Source organism: Eretmochelys imbricata, chromosome 13 (assembly GCF_965152235.1).
Source record: "Eretmochelys imbricata isolate rEreImb1 chromosome 13, rEreImb1.hap1, whole genome shotgun sequence".
NCBI classification, from domain to species: Eukaryota; Metazoa; Chordata; order Testudines; family Cheloniidae; genus Eretmochelys; species Eretmochelys imbricata.
The window spans coordinates 29,761,951-29,779,073 of record NC_135584.1 but is presented as its reverse complement, the minus strand read 5'-3'; the positions used below and the strand labels follow the sequence as shown (position 1 = coordinate 29,779,073).

Below are 17,123 nucleotides of genomic sequence, written 5' to 3'. Positions count from 1 at the left end.
CCCTAGGGGGCTCTGGTCCCAGCTGGGTGTTGCTGCAGTCCCCTCTGCCAGCACTGCACCTAGCCCGATGAGATCTGCCCTCGAGTGGGTACCAGGCTAGTCCCAGCTGCAGCTCCCCTGAGCCCTCCACACCTCTAATCCCCCCTCCCCTTTCTCTTTGCAGGACACAGCATGCGACTGCAGCTCCCAGTCCCTCACCTCCTGCTTCGCCCGGCCTTCCCGCTCAGCTGTCCGGCACTCCCCTTCCAAGTGCAAGCTGCATCCCTCTGACCCCAGCCGGGCGGAGGAGAAGGCAGGGCCTCTGAGTGAGTGAGTGAGGGCAGCGGGGACTGGGCTAAGCCGTGTCTGCTTTCTGCGGCCCTGACGAAAGAGCACGCTTCCCGTCTGCGCCAGCTGTGCCGCAGCCTGCGGGACCCGCCAGCCCCGGAGAGCTGTGCTGGGGTCCCAGCGGGGCCCTCGCTCTCGCAGAGACACAGATGCTTGCACATCTGTCTCCTAACCGTTCCCCAGCTGCTGGGGGCGCTTAAGAAGCAGATGCTGCAGGATAGTCGGGGACGGAGGCTTCCCGCGTTATGCCTGGATCCGGTTCCAGGGGTGGAGGGGAAGTTACTCTGGGCGGGTGTCTCCTGACCCCCAGGAAGTAGCCTGCCAGCCTCACCGCTCCTGCAAGGGAAGGATGATTCCAGGAGAGAGGAGGGCGTCCCCAGAGCCTGGGGTGGGGAGCTCTGGGCCATTTCCATAGTCCTTCAGGCTCCTCAGAGACCTTCACTTCAGGGAGATGGACAGCCGGCGGGGGGTTGGGGGGGAATGAAGAGATGGGCCCTGCCTGCCCTGGGATGTGGGAACTGGAAACCACAACCCTGCAGCAGCCTCTGGAGAGCTGGCAAAGCCACGGCCCTGAGCCTGGGACTCCCTCGGGCCATGCTGCTGACAAGCACCCTGGAGAGGATCGGCAGCAGGAGCGCGGAGAGCAGCTGGGTCAGCTCTGGGAGGAAATGCCCCGGGCATGCTGTCACTGCACTTCGCAGACAGGGCTGTGGGCCGGGGGTGAGCCCTGGGGGGGCATGCGCCCTGGGGGGGTGGGGGCGTGTTGTATAAAGCTGATTATTGTGTGTGAGGCTCTTCACTGTGTTGTCTCCCTTGCCATGTTGTCTTCGAGTGGCACTGGCACGGCCCTTCGCTGACACGGCCGTCCCTCCCCCGCGCCCTGGGGCTTTGTGCAAACCCAGCTCAGAGTGGATTGCCCTGCTGTTGCATCAGCCGCTGCAGTGCCTGCCTCCTGTGCTGGAAGGATGCCGAGGGGAGGATCACGGGGGCAGGCACGGGGCTCGTTCAGGCCCTTCTCCTCACCCAAACGATGTTTAATTCCCCGCCCCAGCCCCAGCCTGGCCAGTGCCGGAGGCTGCAGCAAGCTGCCCTCTCTGGAGTGCTCCCCGAGCTAGAGCGCTGGCCGAGTGGCCGCAGCAGCTGCCTTTGTCTCTGGCTCGCCTAGCGGGATCCTGGAGTCAGAAGCTGTACAGCCGCCTGGCCTCTGAAAGCCTGGTCTCAGGAAGCACAGCCCAAGGCAGATGGGAACAGGAGCAAACGCAATGCGGTGGGACTGTAGACTGCAGTAGAAAGGGGACCTAGCAGCCTCACAGAGCATAGGGCAGGGGGAAGTACAGCGGTGTTCTCCCCTTTCCAGGGGGCTGTGCCGGAGGAGTGTGTGTGTGAGAGAGAGAGAGAGCGCGTTTGTGTGTTCTCCCTTCCCCTCCCCTCTGGAGCAATGGGCCGAGAGCACTGAAACCCTGGGGACAAGATAAGCCAGGCACACCTTGGGGGCCCTTCCCCTGCCCCTCGCAGCTGGGTCTGAGCGAGGTTCTAGTTACAGTGAGTCTGACAGTGGCTCAAGCCAAGGTGGCAGCATTTCCCTAGGTTGCGTCCCACCCAGCGTCTGGCAGGTGTGGTTGGACGCTGAGGGTCGTCTGGATCTCCTGGGTCTCACTATTTAAGGTATTTGTGCATGGTTTATGATGCAATTCGCAGAGGTCTCCGCAGGGTCATTTGTTTGTGTGTTTGGCCTGGTAGCCTGGAGCTTGCTGTGGTTGTGTCTGAGTGTGGCAGGTGTGGGAGATCCAGTGGGGCAGCGTCGGTTGGAGGGGGGGTGTGTGTGTCTGTCCCGGAGGAGGCAGAGGGCAGCGGGGCCACGGCTGGAATTCAGTCTGATGTTCCCCGACCATTACTGGGAGCTTGGCTCTGACTCAGTGGCCAAACAGCTCTAGGACCCCTGCTTCTGCCCCACAACTCACGCTGGCCCCTCAAGGATCCCTGCGCTCACTTCTTCCTGGCCCTTTCTGCTCCCTTCCTCTGTGAAGGTGCTGCGTTCCTGTTCGTGTCCTCTATAGGGATGGGGTTTTCTCTGCACACGCACTGCTGCCTCCAAGCCCAAGCATTTGTGCCTTAGCACTGGTTAGACACCACAATAACAAGAGTGGTACAAGTACATGGGCCAGGTTCATCCCTGGTGTAGAGAATCAGGGCTGCCTTTGTCCCAGTAAAAAGAAAAGGAGGACTTGTGGCACCTTAGAGACTAACACATTTATTTGAGCATAAGCTTTCGTGAGCTACAGCTCACTTCATCGGATGCATTCAGTGGAAAATACAGTGGGGAGATTTATATACACAGAGAACATGAAACAATGGGTGTTACCATACACACTGTAAGGAGAGTGATCACTTAAGGTGAGCTATTACCAGCAGGAAGGGGGGGAAAACCTTTTGTAGTGATAAGCAAGGTGGGCCATTTCCAGCAGTTGACAAGAATGTCTGAGGAACAGTGGGGAGTGGAGGGGGGAAATAAACATGGGGAAATAGTTTTACTTTGTGTAATGACCCATCCACTCCCAGTCTCTGTTCAAGCCTAAGTTAATTGTATCCAGTTTGCAAATTAATTCCAATTCTGCAGTCTCTCGGTGGAGTCTGGTTTTGAAGTTTTTTGTTGTCTATGACGTCAAGAATTATAACATTTGAAAACCAGTTGGAGAACACTTCAATCTCTTTGGTCACTCGATTACAGACCTGAAAGTTGCAATTCTTCAACAAAAAAACTTTAAAAACAGACTCCTTCAGACGCAGTGTTTGTTGTACCCTTCTGTGTCTTCTTGCAGCCGTCCCCCTGCGCTCTGCTGCCAAGCACCTGTCAGGGGTGAGGGTGATTAACTGCTGGAGCAGTCACCAGGGCTGGGGGGCGGATTAGCCATCTCTGGCCGCTTGTAAACCAAGGGGATTTTTTTTTCAAGATCTCTAGTTCTAACAGGAATGAATGCAGGGAAGAGCTCTGGCCTGTGGTAGGCAGGAGGCCAGACTAGATGGTCACAACAGTCCCCTCAGGCCTTAGAATCAATTAAACATCCCAGCACCTCTGGAGAAACGCTTCAAGCCGTTTGCTCTGTCTGTGCAGGAGGCTGCAGCACTGCCATTGAGTGAGCGAGGCAAAGCGATTGAAGGTCTGTAACCCACCTTCTCATGCTGCATTTAATACTGCAATTAAATCCATTTCCAGGCCTCTAAGCCCTGGTCTACACGACAGTCAGCTTACAGTGACCTAACTCTGTAAGCAGCTACACTAGAATGTAGCTGCCACCAGTATAACGCGCCCGCTCTGCTGACTATGACTCCGTCTCCGTGAGAGGGAGAGCACTTAGGTCGATGTAGTTAGGCCAGCGTAGACACTTTTGCTGCCTTTCAGAAGCCTTCCCACAATGCCCTACGCTGACAGTTAAATGGGTGCAAGCACTGCTGGTGAGGACCCGCACTGGCGACACAAAGAGCGCAGTGTGGACATGCAAAGGCAGTTTAATTACTGCAGTGGCTGTACGTCGCCGCAGCTTCGACTGTCTGCGCTGCACTGATGGAGCTGTGCCGCTGTAGCACTTCTGGTGAAGACGCTCTGAGCTGACAGGAGCGAGCTCTCCCGTTGGCTTAATAACGCCTGCCTCCGCGAGCCGCAGTAGCTGTGTCGGCGGGAGTAGCTCTCCTGCCAACACAGCGCTGTCCACACCAGCGCCTAGGTCAGTGTAACTTACATCACTCGGGTGTGGATTATTCACACTGCCGAGTGACATTTATACCAAAGTAATCTGTAGTGTAGACAGCCTACAGTCAACTTAATTTTGTAGTGTAGCCTTGCCCTATCTCGTGTCTCTTTTGTTGCTGCAGAGTGTCCAGGGTGCATTCGGGCAGGGAATGCTCAATGAGCCAGGGAGGGCTGTCCCTCGGGGGCTCTGGGACAGGTGACCTGCCACAGCAACGCTCTGGGTCAGCTTGATCCAGGTGCTTGGAAACCACGTCCCAAATTCAGGGGGTGGGTGAGGGTGTTTACAGCCGGCATAAACTGCCTGGCCCCTTCTTCCCAGGGCTGTTAATTATGCTCCAGCAAGCCCCACGCTATGCTCCGCTCAGCTCTCCTAGCAGTTAGGCTGAGTTTGAATCCCCCCCGGGGGCTCCTCTGATATTCGGACTGGGCTGTACAGCCCACCTCAGAGCAAGCCAGCAGCGTGGAGCGGGCTGGCCCTGACCCCCAACGCAGCCCTGGCACGGTGGGGGGAGGGAGTTTAGTTAATGGCTGAGAGAGCATGCCCTTCTCCTGCCTTTCAGCACTTGCTGGTTGTGACTGGCAATGGCAACCTCTGAGGGAGAGGGGAACCCTTTTCCTGGCTGCATTTCCAGCCCTCCCCAAGCCCAGCTGTGCTGAAAGTGGTGTGAGAAAAGCTGACCTCATCAGACATGGAGTCCAGCTGCTCCTCTCTGTGCTGGTCCCCAGGCCTTGGCAGGGTCCCCCCACCCCTCGCTGTCCTTCAGCATCAGCCTCCACTGCAGCCCTGTGCTCACTGTAAATCCCTTTTTGGCCCATTTTATCATCCCAACTCCTGGTACATTTTGATTGACTTCCCTCCCCAGGATCTCTGAGAATATTGCAAAGGGAGAGAGAGCGTGCGTGTGTGTGTGTGCAGAGTTTTAATTCAGCCTGCAACTGGGAAATCATTTCTTCAACCCACCGCCCTGCCCCCTACTTGTACCAGGGAGCCGTGTGTGACCGCATTTTGCTTCAATGTTTAAAAACACAACACAGGCCCCAGAGATACCCCTAGCCCCGTTGTATCCCTGAGCAGATGTGTGGTGTCCAGGGAGCCCTGGCCCTGTCGCTAACAGCACCTGCTGAATCCATTACTCGGTTTCACAGTCTCAGCTGGGACACCCCCAGCTCCTGGGGGGGGGGGGCTGTTTTAGTTAATTGCTCATTACAAATGTCTTGCAAACGTCCCTTCCTTTTGGTTTGACCTGATCTGATGGGCTGCAGGCCCAGGCGGAGCACAAGGCAGGGTCAGTTTAAATCAGCATGAACTTTTGAGCTGAAGGAATTTTTAAAAATAATGAAATTAGCTAAATTGGGAGGGTAGTAGATGAGTTAAAAATACCAATTGGACTATAGGCTTGCCCTGCCCAGGACCAGAACTGCTGTTTGTCTGGGAATGGAGTCTCATTTGGGGGAGGGGAGGAAGTGCAAACAAGCCACTGGTTAATAAAGAGCCAGTGTTTATCAGCTTGGAGCCCTGGAAGGCATCAGCACTTTATTGTGAAGCCCTGACGCTCAATGCCAGCAGATTTCTGCAGTTAAAAATAAATGCTCGTTGCATTAGGTGCTAATGAAGTCCCATTACCAGCCTGCTGCTCTTTGCACTGCTCTGGGAGAGAGTATAGACATCTGCCCCCCGTAGAGGATTAGGAGAGTTAGTGTGGAGAACACCTGGGCTTGCAGAACAACAGTGGGTAGGTGTGTGAGATGCCAGCCAAACCCATGGGGAGGGTTCCAGCCAGACAACACATCCACTCAAATGTGTAACAGCCATGCAGCCAGGGATGAATCCACCCAAGGGATGAGGAGAAACTCGTGTATTTATCCCGTGAATAGAGGGGACTTGCAAACGAAGCGGTGAGGCTGTGCTCTGCGCTCAGGCAGGGTATATGCTAGGACCACAGCCAAGTCTTGTTCTCTGTCAGCAGCCGAGGGCTACGCTCTGTGCACCTCTGTTACGTGAGGGGAGGGCAGTGGCCCAGCTGGTTCTGCACAAGTCGCCTTACTCTGCCTGATGACTATGGGTGGGTCTTAGGTTGTGTCCTTCCACTGGCAGAGCCAGAGAAGGTCTGGGCATGTTCTCACCTGAGAGGAGCAGACAGCTTATTGTCCAACCTACCAGCAGACAAGGAGCTGTGGGAGCCTGGGGGTTAGTGCAGCTCTTGTTAGTTTTTGCATGCGTTTGGCAGGCGTGGGGGTCTGTCCCGGGCGGGGGCTGGGGGAGTGTTGTTAATGTGGTCGTTAACACCCACTGTAAATACTTTGGGGTGGGTTTCGCATTTTCATTGGTAACTAGGGTTTTTTTTAAAGAATCTAGTTTTTGGAATGTGGTTTCTCATTTTTACAAATGCCTTTTTAATTATTTGTGATACTCGTCATGTCTGTCCTGTCCTGTAAATAGCAGCGCTGGGCATTTCTGCCATGAGTGGAGGTGATAAGCCATGTGTGGCCCTGTGGCTGGGAGGGACTGCACTGGGCATGTGCCCAGGGCCTTGTCTTGGCCACCTGATGGCCTACCCCAACAAGTGTGCAAAGAAGCCGGGCTTTGCTTCCGCAAAGTCAGTTGAAGGACGTGGAGAGGTAGCAGAGAGAGCAACCCTGAGCCATGGTGTGTGTAATACGCAGCCTTTTAACTTGACACTGTCATCTCCCTGCTTGGAATTTGAAAGAGCAGAATCTCCGCATGAGCTGAGCCTCGATTGGCTGCAGCCCGGGGTGCCGGCCATTCTGAAAATAGCATACTTGAAATTAAAGATGAGCCAGTTTGGCTGCTTAAACTCCCACCCGCTCGTATGGTGCAGTCAGCCATGTCCTGTTTCCCAGCATGTCCTGTGGGGAAGGGTGTGTGTACAGGGAAGCGCTGATTTCATGTCATTTCCATGCATCTCACTGGGTTAGGGTTTCTCCCTGCAGGGGGTGGGAGAGAAGAGCTGCCCTTTGGGGGACTGTTCCCCCTGCAGCCCTGCCACACGCTGGGTAAGCTATTCCCGAGCAGAGCTCTCTGTCCATGTCACCTGCACCATCACAGCCTTTCCCTGCTCTTCCTTGCTGCAGCGCTGGGCTTTGAAAAGCCTGCTGAGCTCTTCCCAAAGGCCCTGTCCTGCTGCAAAGCTCACAGATAGGGCAGGGCGGGAGGCTGTTACTGACTGTTTTCTCAGCCCCTGTTGCTGTTTCCCTAGCAGCCTCAGGTGTCCGGGTCTGGGTTCCATGTGCTCGCCCCTTCCTTTTGCATGGCCCCACACTCACATGAAGGGCAGTTTCACTGCCACCGATGACGGGGCTTCCCCACTCACTCTGTCCTCTGTCTGTACAATTGTGTGTTGTGAGGTAGAAAATAAAGGGCCTGCGAGCTCTGAAATGAAACCCCCAGAGCTACCTTCTGTGTGCATGTGTGCAGGGTGCCTGGCTGACCCCTGGGTCGGGGGCACAGCCCCCAGAGTAGCTCCCTGACACCCTCTCGATCCAAGGGAAAGGCAGAATCCTGCTCTTGGCTCCATCCTGCCCTGAGCAGCTCCTGGGGGCTAGGTCAGGGGGGCTTCCGTTACTGAGCTGACAGACTCTTCCCAGGAGACCGAGAGAGGAGCTGGGGGAGGGTCTTTGGCCTCCAGCTGGTGCACTCCGCCTTCAGGAACCTCTCGTGCCCTTTAGGTCAGTGCTACTCAAAGTGGTGGTCCGCAGACCGGTGCCGGTCTGCGCGCACATTGGGGTGCCCCACAGCGGATCGCTTGAGAAGCACTGCTCTGGGTGACCTTGAAGCCCTGCTTCAGCTGTTGGAAGTTGGGCGTCACCGGCCAGCAGAAGAGAGCGGGCTGGGGTACAGCCCCCTGCTGGTTGTTTTGGGAGCAGCAACAGCTGCCTGGCCAGGCCTCGGGAGGAGCGCGCCTTCTCCCCAGGACCAGGCTCCAGGGGTGGAGCAGGAGGCCCCGCTTCACGCTGGGCGGGGGAGCTGAGGGGCACCTGGGCTCCCATTCCTCCACAGCTGATCCCAGAAAGAACTGGACCAAGGGAGCAGGCCCGGTGCTAAAATCTATTCAGCCTTTTCCTTCTGTGCGAGCACCAGGCTGGCCTCTGCTGCTGCGTGGCCCCGCAGCGGGGCTGGACTCGGTGCAGCCCCTCCGCTGTGCATGGCACCTGCGCCAAGCTGCCCTGCTGGTCCTGAGGCAGGAGCAGACGGCCTGCCCAGGGTGCTGCAGGGGCTGGCACAGCAGGTGCTGACTTATGGGGCACAAGGATAAAGCCTCAGCTCCCCTTGTCCCTGAACTGGAGCAGCCATAGGGTGGCCAGTTTGGGGACGTATTCCTGGAGGTTTCATCACATGCCACAGTTTTAAAAGATTAATCTTTGATTCCGCAAGACTCCGGGACAATCCTGGAGGGTTGGAAACCTTCAGCAGCCATGACCGCAAATCCCCAGGGCTGTGGGCTGCAAACTGCCACTGGCCACAGGAGCAGCTGCTCATGCCGCTCTGTGCTGTGGGGCAAGGCCTCCCTCTGCTAGGGAAGCCACGCTGATCCTCACTCCTGTTAGTCTCCCCTGCTGTGGGGCTGCCCAGCTGCTGCCCTGGAAATCGAGCTGCTTGCAGCTGAGATCACGGAGCCAGCCCCTCACCAGCATGGCTGCCGCATGGATTGCTGAACAGCCAGAAGCTGCACACCATCGCTGGGCGGCGTGCAGGGCTCTCTGACAGCTCTATGTCCAACACCTGCCCTAACAGCCTCCACAGCTCTGGCTCTCACTACCCCTGCCCCTCCATCTGCCCCCAGTAACCCTGCCCAGCTGGGGCGGTCGGCCTCAGGCCTGCAGCGCTCCTGGCCTGGCCGCACCCCACACAAGAGCTAGGTGTGTGAGTCTCGGGAAGGCCCTGGTGCCCAGCTGTCCCCTCCCATCTGCTTCTAGCAGCCGCTTCCCGCAATGTGTGCCTGAGCCAGCCTCAGCCTGGGTTACAGATGCTGAGCCAGCCCCAGTCCAGGGATTCGCCCGGCTACACACACGGCGTCAAACAGGCACACAATTACACTCGCACGGTTGCTGAGTGCTCCTGGCTGGAGCAGCCCTTCAGCCCTGGCCTGCATCCTCTCCAGCTGCTGCTCCTTGGCCAGTCCCGTCATGGAGCATCCTTACATCTAGGGGAGGAGTGGGCAAACATGGGCCGCCTAGCCAACGTTTTAATACGGCCCTCGAGATTCCGTGGGGTCGGGGGCTTGCCCCGCTCCACACATGCTGTGGCTTCCTGCAGCTCCCGGAAGCAGCGGCACGTCCCCTCTCCAGCTCCTATGTGTAGGGGCAGCCCCTGTACACAACGCTGCCCCTGTCCGCAGGCACTGCCCCCACAGTTCCCATTGGCTGGGAACCACGGCCAGTGGGAGCTGCAGGGGTGGCATCTGCAGACGGGGCAGCATGCAGAGTCGCCTGGCCACGCCACCGCATAGGAGCTGGAAGGGGGACATGCTGCTACTCCTGGGAGCCACTTGAGGTAAGCGCTGCCCAGAGCCTGCACCCCTGACCTCCTCCCACGCCCCAACCCCCCCTCCTGCCTTCTGAACCCCTCAGCCCCAGCCCTGATCCCCCTCCTGCACCCTGCTGGAGTCCTCACACAGACATACTCATCCCTGCCCCAGCCCGGAGCCCCCTACCACAGCCTGAACTCATTTCTGGCCCCACTCCAGAGCCTGTACCCCCAGCCAGAGCCCTCACCCTGTCCTGCACTCCATCCCCTATTTTGTGAGCATTCATGGCCCGCCATACAATTTCCATACCCAGATGTGGCCCTCAGGCCAAAAAGTTTGCCAGCCCCTGATCTAGGGTCTGGGCTGCAGGGACCACTTCCCCCAAGCAAAGTCTCAGGTAGAGTGTTCCCATGGCCACAGGGTGGGGGGCAGGCAGTATGCACCCACCAGGGCTACTGTTGTAGCAAGGCAGGTGTTTGTGCTTGGCACCCTTCCCACCCCCCACCCCCAGAACAGCTCACCCCTGGGGGTGGGAGGGATGTTACAGGGGTGACACAGAGGGGCCTAGCCCTGAGGGCACAACAGCAACCCATGTACATACAGGTACCCCCATCACACAGCCCAGTGCAAATGTGGGCCCCGCCCAACCTGCACACTCCCCACATGTGCATACTGCCCCACACGCTCGCCAGAGACCCCACAGCACCTGGGCCTCAATTGGGTTTTGTTACTGGCTAGCTCCCACTGAACTCCATTGAAATCCACAAATGCTGGGAACCTAAATACCTGCCAGGGTTTGGCCCAGTGCTACCAGAATGCACCTGAACCTGCCAAGTGCCGGGAAGGCACCACACACCCAGCCCTGCACAGCCAGTGGGCTCTGTGCCTGCTGGACCACTCAGCTCAGCCTCGTCCAGGGTCCACGGGGAAACCAGACCTGGCAGTGCGGAGATTTACCACCATGCCCGCTGTGAGCCTGGGACACAGCCCACCACGCTGCTTCCTCAGCCCTTCCTCTGGTCCCCCAGTGACTTCCCCACCTCCCCCATTGCTCCCCAGACCCCACCCTCAGCCTTCCAAGCTGCCCCATTGCTTCCTGGCCTTCCCCTTGGGCTTCCCCCACCCTTCAATTCACCCTCCACCCCTCATATACCTTCTTCTTCCCAGTGCTCCCACTCCAGCTCAGCCATGTGCCTCTTTCTATGGGACTCCCCCAGGCCACCATGTGCCCCCCAATGCTTCCTCAGACCACTCATTCCTTTCCATTGCCCCCAGCTTCCACCACTGGGCCCCTGTCTTTCCCCATCTACCTCCATTCCTGCCCCAGCCCGTCCCAAGACCTTCTGACGCCCCTGCTGATCCCCGTCATACCTGTTCACCTCTGTCCACCTGACTGCAGCCTCCATCACTCCCCTGGGTGCCCCCTGATGATTCCCTCTTCTTCCATTACCCCAGCTTGTTCTTCCCCATCTCTCACCATCTCACCATACGGCCCCCTCTTGCTACCCCACTTCCCACTATCACTCCCTGCAGCCCCTCCTGCTACCTCATCTCCCACCATCACTCCCTGCAGCCCCCTCCTGCTACCCCATCTCCCACCATCGCTCCCTACAGCCCCCTCCTGCTACCCCATCTCCCACCATCACACCCACAGCCCCCTCCTGCTACCCCATCTCCCACTGTCTCACCCTACTGCCCCCTCCTGCTACCCCACTTCACACCATCACTCCCTACAGCCCCCTTCTGCTACCCCATCTCCCACCATCGCTCCCTACAGCACCCTCCTGCTACCCCATCTCCCACCATCTCACCCTACAGCCCCCTCCTGCTACCCCATCACCCACTATCTCACCCTACAGCCCCTTCCTGCTACCCCATCTCCCACCATCACACCCTACAGCCCCCTCCTGCTACCTCATCTCCCATCTCACTCTACAGCCCCCTCCTGCTACCCTATCTCCCACTATCTCACCCTACAGCCCCCTCCTGCTACCTCATCTCCCACCATCGCTCCCTACAGCCCCCTCCTGCTACCCCATCTCCCACCATCGCTCCCTACAGCACCCTCCTGCTACCCCATCTCCCACCATCTCACCCTACAGCCCCCTCCTGCTACCCCATCACCCACTATCTCACCCTACAGCCCCTTCCTGCTACCCCATATCCCACCATCACACCCTACAGCCCCCTCCTGCTACCTCATCTCCCATCTCACTCTACAGCCCCCTCCTGCTACCCTATCTCCCACTATCTCACCCTACAGCCCCCTCCTGCTACCTCATCTCCCACCATCGCTCCCTACAGCCCCCTCCTGCTACCCCATCTCCCATCATCGCTCCCTACAGCCCCCTCCTGCTACCCCATCTCCCACCATCACTCCCTACAGCCCCTGCCTGCAACCCCATCTCCCACCATCACTCCCTACAGCCCCCTCCTGCTACCCCATCTCTCACCATCACTCCCTATAGCCCCCTCCTGCTACCCCATCACCCATCATACCCACAGCCCCCGCCTGCTACCTCATCTCCCACCATCACTCTCTGCACCCCCTCCTGCTACTCCACCTCCCACCATCACACCCACAGCCCCCTCCTGCTACCCCATCTCCCACCGTCTCACCCTACTGCCCCCTCCTGCTACCCCACTTCACACCATCACTCCCTACAGCCCCCTTCTGCTACCCCATCTCCCACCATCTCACCCTACAGCCCGCTCCTGCTACCTCATATCCCGCCATCGCTCCCTACAGCCCCCTCCTGCTACCTCATATCCCGCCATCGCTCCCTACAGCCCCCTCCTGCTACCCCATCTCCCACCATCACTCCCTACAGCCCCCTCCTGCTACCCCATCTCCCACCATCACACCCTACAGCCCCCGCCTGCTACCCCATCTCCCACCATCACTCGCTACTGCCCCCTCCTGCTACCCCATCTCCCACCATCGCTCCCTACAGCCCCCTCCTGCTACCCCATCTCCCACCATCGCTCCCTACAGCCCTCCTGCTACCCCATCTCCCACCATCGCTCCCTACAGCCCCCTCCTGCTACCCCATCTCCCACCATCGCTCCCTACAGCCCCCTCCTGCTACCCCATCTCCCACCATCACTCTCTACAGCCCCCTCCTGCTATCTCATCTCCCACCATCACACCCAACAGCCCCCTTCTGCTACCCCACTTCACACCATCATACCCTATGCCCCCCTCCTGCTACCCCATCTCCCACCATCACTCCTTACAGCTCCCTCCTGCTACCCCCATCTCCCATGACTCCCTACAGCCCCCCCCCCGCTACCCCATCTCCCACCATCACTCCCTACGGCCCCCTCCTGCTACTCCACCTCCTACCATCAGTCCCTACTTCCTCCCTCCTGCTACCCCATCTCCCACCATTATAACCTACAATCCCCTCCTGCTATCCCATTTCCCACCATCACTCCCTATAGCCCCACTCCTGCTACCCATTCCCACCATCACATCCTACGGCCCCCCTCCTGCTACCCCATCTCCTACCATCACTCCCTACAGCCCCCTCCTGCTACCTCATCTCCCACCATCACTCTCTGCACCCCCTCCTGCTACTCCACCTACCACCATCACACCCACAGCCCCCTCCTGCTACCCCATCTCCCACCGTCTCACCCTACTGCCCCCTCCTGCTACCCCACTTCACACCATCACTCCCTACAGCCCCCTTCTGCTACCCCATCTCCCACCATCTCACCCTACAGCCCCCTCCTGCTACCCCATCACCCATCATGCCCACAGCCCCCGCCTGCTACCTCATCTCCCACCATCACTCTCTGCACCCCCTCCTGCTACTCCACCTCCCACCATCACACCCACGGCCCCCTCCTGCTACCCCATCTCCCACCATCTCACCCTACAGCCCCCTCCTGCTACCTCATATCCCACCATCGCTCCCTACATCCCCCTCCTGCTACCCCATCTCCCACCATCACTCCCTACAGCCCCCTCCTGCTACCCCATCTCCCACCACCGCTCCCTACAGCCCCCTCCTGCTACCCCATCTCCCACCATCGCCCCCTACAGCCCCCGCCTGCTACCCCATCTCTCACCATCTCACCGTACAGCCCTCTCCTGCTACCCCATCTCCCACCATCACTCTCTACTGCCCCCTCCTGCTACCCCATCTCCCACCATCACTCGCTACTGCTACCCCATCTCTCACCATCACTCCATACAGCCCCCGCCTGCTACCCTATCTCTCACCATCTCACCGTACAGCCCCCTCCTGCTACCCCATCTCCCACCATCACTCTCTACTGCCCCCTCCTGCTACCCCATCTCCCACCATCACTCTCTACTGCCCCCTCCTGCTACCCCATCTCCCACCATCACTCGCTACTGCCCCCTCCTGCTACCCCATCTCCCACCATCACTCGCTACTGCTACCCCATCTCTCACCATCACTCCATACAGCCCCCGCCTGCTACCCTATCTCTCACCATCTCACCGTACAGCCCCCTCCTGCTACCCCATCTCCCACCATCACTCTCTACTGCCCCCTCCTGCTACCCCATCTCTCACCATCACTCTCTACAGCCCCCTCCTGCTATCTCATCTCCCACCATCACACCCAACAGCCCCCTTCTGCTACCCCACTTCACACCATCATACCCTATGCCCCCCTCCTGCTACCCCATCTCCCACCATCACTCCTTACAGCTCCCTCCTGCTACCCCATCTCCCATGACTCCCTACAGCCCCCCCCCCGCTACCCCATCTCCCACCATCACTCCCTACGGCCCCCCTCCTGCTACTCCACCTCCTACCATCAGTCCCTACTTCCTCCCTCCTGCTACCCCATCTCCCACCATTATAACCTACAATCCCCTCCTGCTATCCCATTTCCCACCATCACTCCCTATAGCCCCACTCCTGCTACCCATTCCCACCATCACATCCTACGGCCCCCCTCCTGCTACCCCATCTCCTACCATCACTCCCTACAGCCCCCTCCTGCTACCTCATCTCCCACCATCACTCTCTGCACCCCCTCCTGCTACTCCACCTACCACCATCACACCCACAGCCCCCTCCTGCTACCCCATCTCCCACCGTCTCACCCTACTGCCCCCTCCTGCTACCCCACTTCACACCATCACTCCCTACAGCCCCCTTCTGCTACCCCATCTCCCACCATCTCACCCTACAGCCCCCTCCTGCTACCTCATATCCCACCGTCGCTCCCTACAGCCCCCTCCTGCTACCCCATCACCCATCATACCCACAGCCCCCGCCTGCTACCTCATCTCCCACCATCACTCTCTGCACCCCCTCCTGCTACTCCACCTCCCACCATCACACCCACGGCCCCCTCCTGCTACCCCATCTCCCACCATCTCACCCTACAGCCCCCTCCTGCTACCTCATATCCCACCATCGCTCCCTACATCCCCCTCCTGCTACCCCATCTCCCACCATCACTCCCTACAGCCCCCTCCTGCTACCCCATCTCCCACCACCGCTCCCTACAGCCCCCTCCTGCTACCCCATCTCCCACCATCGCCCCCTACAGCCCCCGCCTGCTACCCCATCTCTCACCATCTCACCGTACAGCCCTCTCCTGCTACCCCATCTCCCACCATCACTCTCTACTGCCCCCTCCTGCTACCTCATCTCCCACCATCACTCGCTACTGCTACCCCATCTCTCACCATCACTCCATACAGCCCCCGCCTGCTACCCTATCTCTCACCATCTCACCGTACAGCCCCCTCCTGCTACCCCATCTCCCACCATCACTCCTTACAGCCCCCTCCTGCTACCCCATCTCCCATGACTCCCTACAGCCCCCCCCCCCCACTACCCCATCTCCCACCATCACTCCTTACGGCCCCCTCCTGCTACTCCACCTCCTACCATCAGTCCCTACTTCCTCCCTCCTGCTACCCCATCACCCATCATACCCACAGCCCCCGCCTGCTACCTCATCTCCCACCATCGCTCCCTACAGCCCCCGCCTGCTACCCCATCTCTCACCATCTCACCGTACAGCCCCCTCCTGCTACCCCATCTCCCACCATCACTCTCTACTGCCCCCTCCTGCTACCCCATCTCCCACCATCACTCGCTACTGCTACCCCATCTCTCACCATCACTCCATACAGCCCCCGCCTGCTACCCTATCTCTCACCATCTCACCGTACAGCCCCCTCCTGCTACCCCATCTCCCACCATCACTCTCTACTGCCCCCTCCTGCTACCCCATCTCCCACCATCACTCTCTACAGCCCCCTCCTGCTATCTCATCTCCCACCATCACACCCAACAGCCCCCTTCTGCTACCCCACTTCACACCATCATACCCTATGGCCCCCCTCCTGCTACCCCATCTCCCACCATCACTCCTTACAGCCCCCTCCTGCTACCCCATCTCCCATGACTCCCTACAGCCCCCCCCACTACCCCATCTCCTACCATCACTCCCTACAGCCCCCTCCTGCTACCCCATCTCTCACCATCACTCCCTATAGCCCCCTCCTGCTACCCCATCACCCATCATACCCACAGCCCCCGCCTGCTACCTCATCTCCCACCATCACTCTCTGCACCCCGTCCTGCTGTTCCACCTCCCACCATCACACCCACAGCCCCCTCCTGCTACCCCATCTCCCACTGTCTCACCCTACTGCCCCCTCCTGCTACCCCACTTCACACCATCACTCCCTACAGCCCCCTTCTGCTACCCCATCTCCCACCATCGCTCCCTACAGCACCCTCCTGCTACCCCATCTCCCACCATCTCACCCTACAGCCCCCTCCTGCTACCCCATCACCCACTATCTCACCCTACAGCCCCTTCCTCCTACCCCATCTCCCACCATCACACCCTACAGCCCCCTCCTGCTACCTCATCTCCCATCTCACTCTACAGCCCCCTCCTGCTACCCTATCTCCCACTATCTCACCCTACAGCCCCCTCCTGCTACCCCATCTCCCACCATCTCACCGTACAGCCCCCTCCTGCTACCTCATCTCCCACCATCGCTCCCTACAGCCCCCTCCTGCTACCCCATCTCCTACCATCACTCCCTACTGCCCCCTCCTGCTACCCCATCTCTCACCATCACTCCATACAGCCACCTCCTGCTACCCCATCTCCCACCATCTCACCGTACAGCCCCCTCCTGCTACCTCATCTCCCACCTCTTGTTCCCCTGTCTCACACCAGTTCACCCTCGATCCCCATTCATGTTTCATTTTCCAAAGTCTCCCACTGAACTTCTTTGTGCTTCCCCATCTCCCACCATCACCCCCAGTTCCTCCCCAGGCTTCCCCATCTTTAATGGCTCCCCCCTCAATTGCCCTGTGCCTCCCCACCTGCTCACATGGCATTACCTCGACCCTTCACCTTTTGCTACCCTGTCTTACTCCATCACACACTCTCAAGACCTCAGTTTTCTAATTTACCATCATCTCTCTCTGACTCCCCTTCATGTGTCCTCATTTGCAGCCAACTCTTCCTCTCATTTCCTCACTGTGCTTAGTCATCCTCTCTCAATAGTTCTGAAATGATCACCTCCATGTTCCCTCATCT

General features: G+C 58.8%; 1 protein-coding gene across 4 annotated transcripts in view; it reads left to right on the top strand.

The window, feature by feature from the left end:
* MTCL2 (microtubule crosslinking factor 2) overlaps positions 1–2,138 on the top strand; it is an 84,146-nt gene extending 82,008 nt beyond the window's left edge. For all 4 annotated transcript variants that reach the window (XM_077831920.1, XM_077831918.1, XM_077831919.1 and 1 more), the window contains one exon: positions 164–2,138. In XM_077831920.1, coding sequence (XP_077688046.1) covers positions 164–305 — 142 coding nt within the window. In that variant the 3' untranslated portion in view covers positions 306–2,138. The remainder of the gene's footprint in view (positions 1–163) is intronic.
* Positions 2,139–17,123: the final 14,985 nt, after the last annotated feature.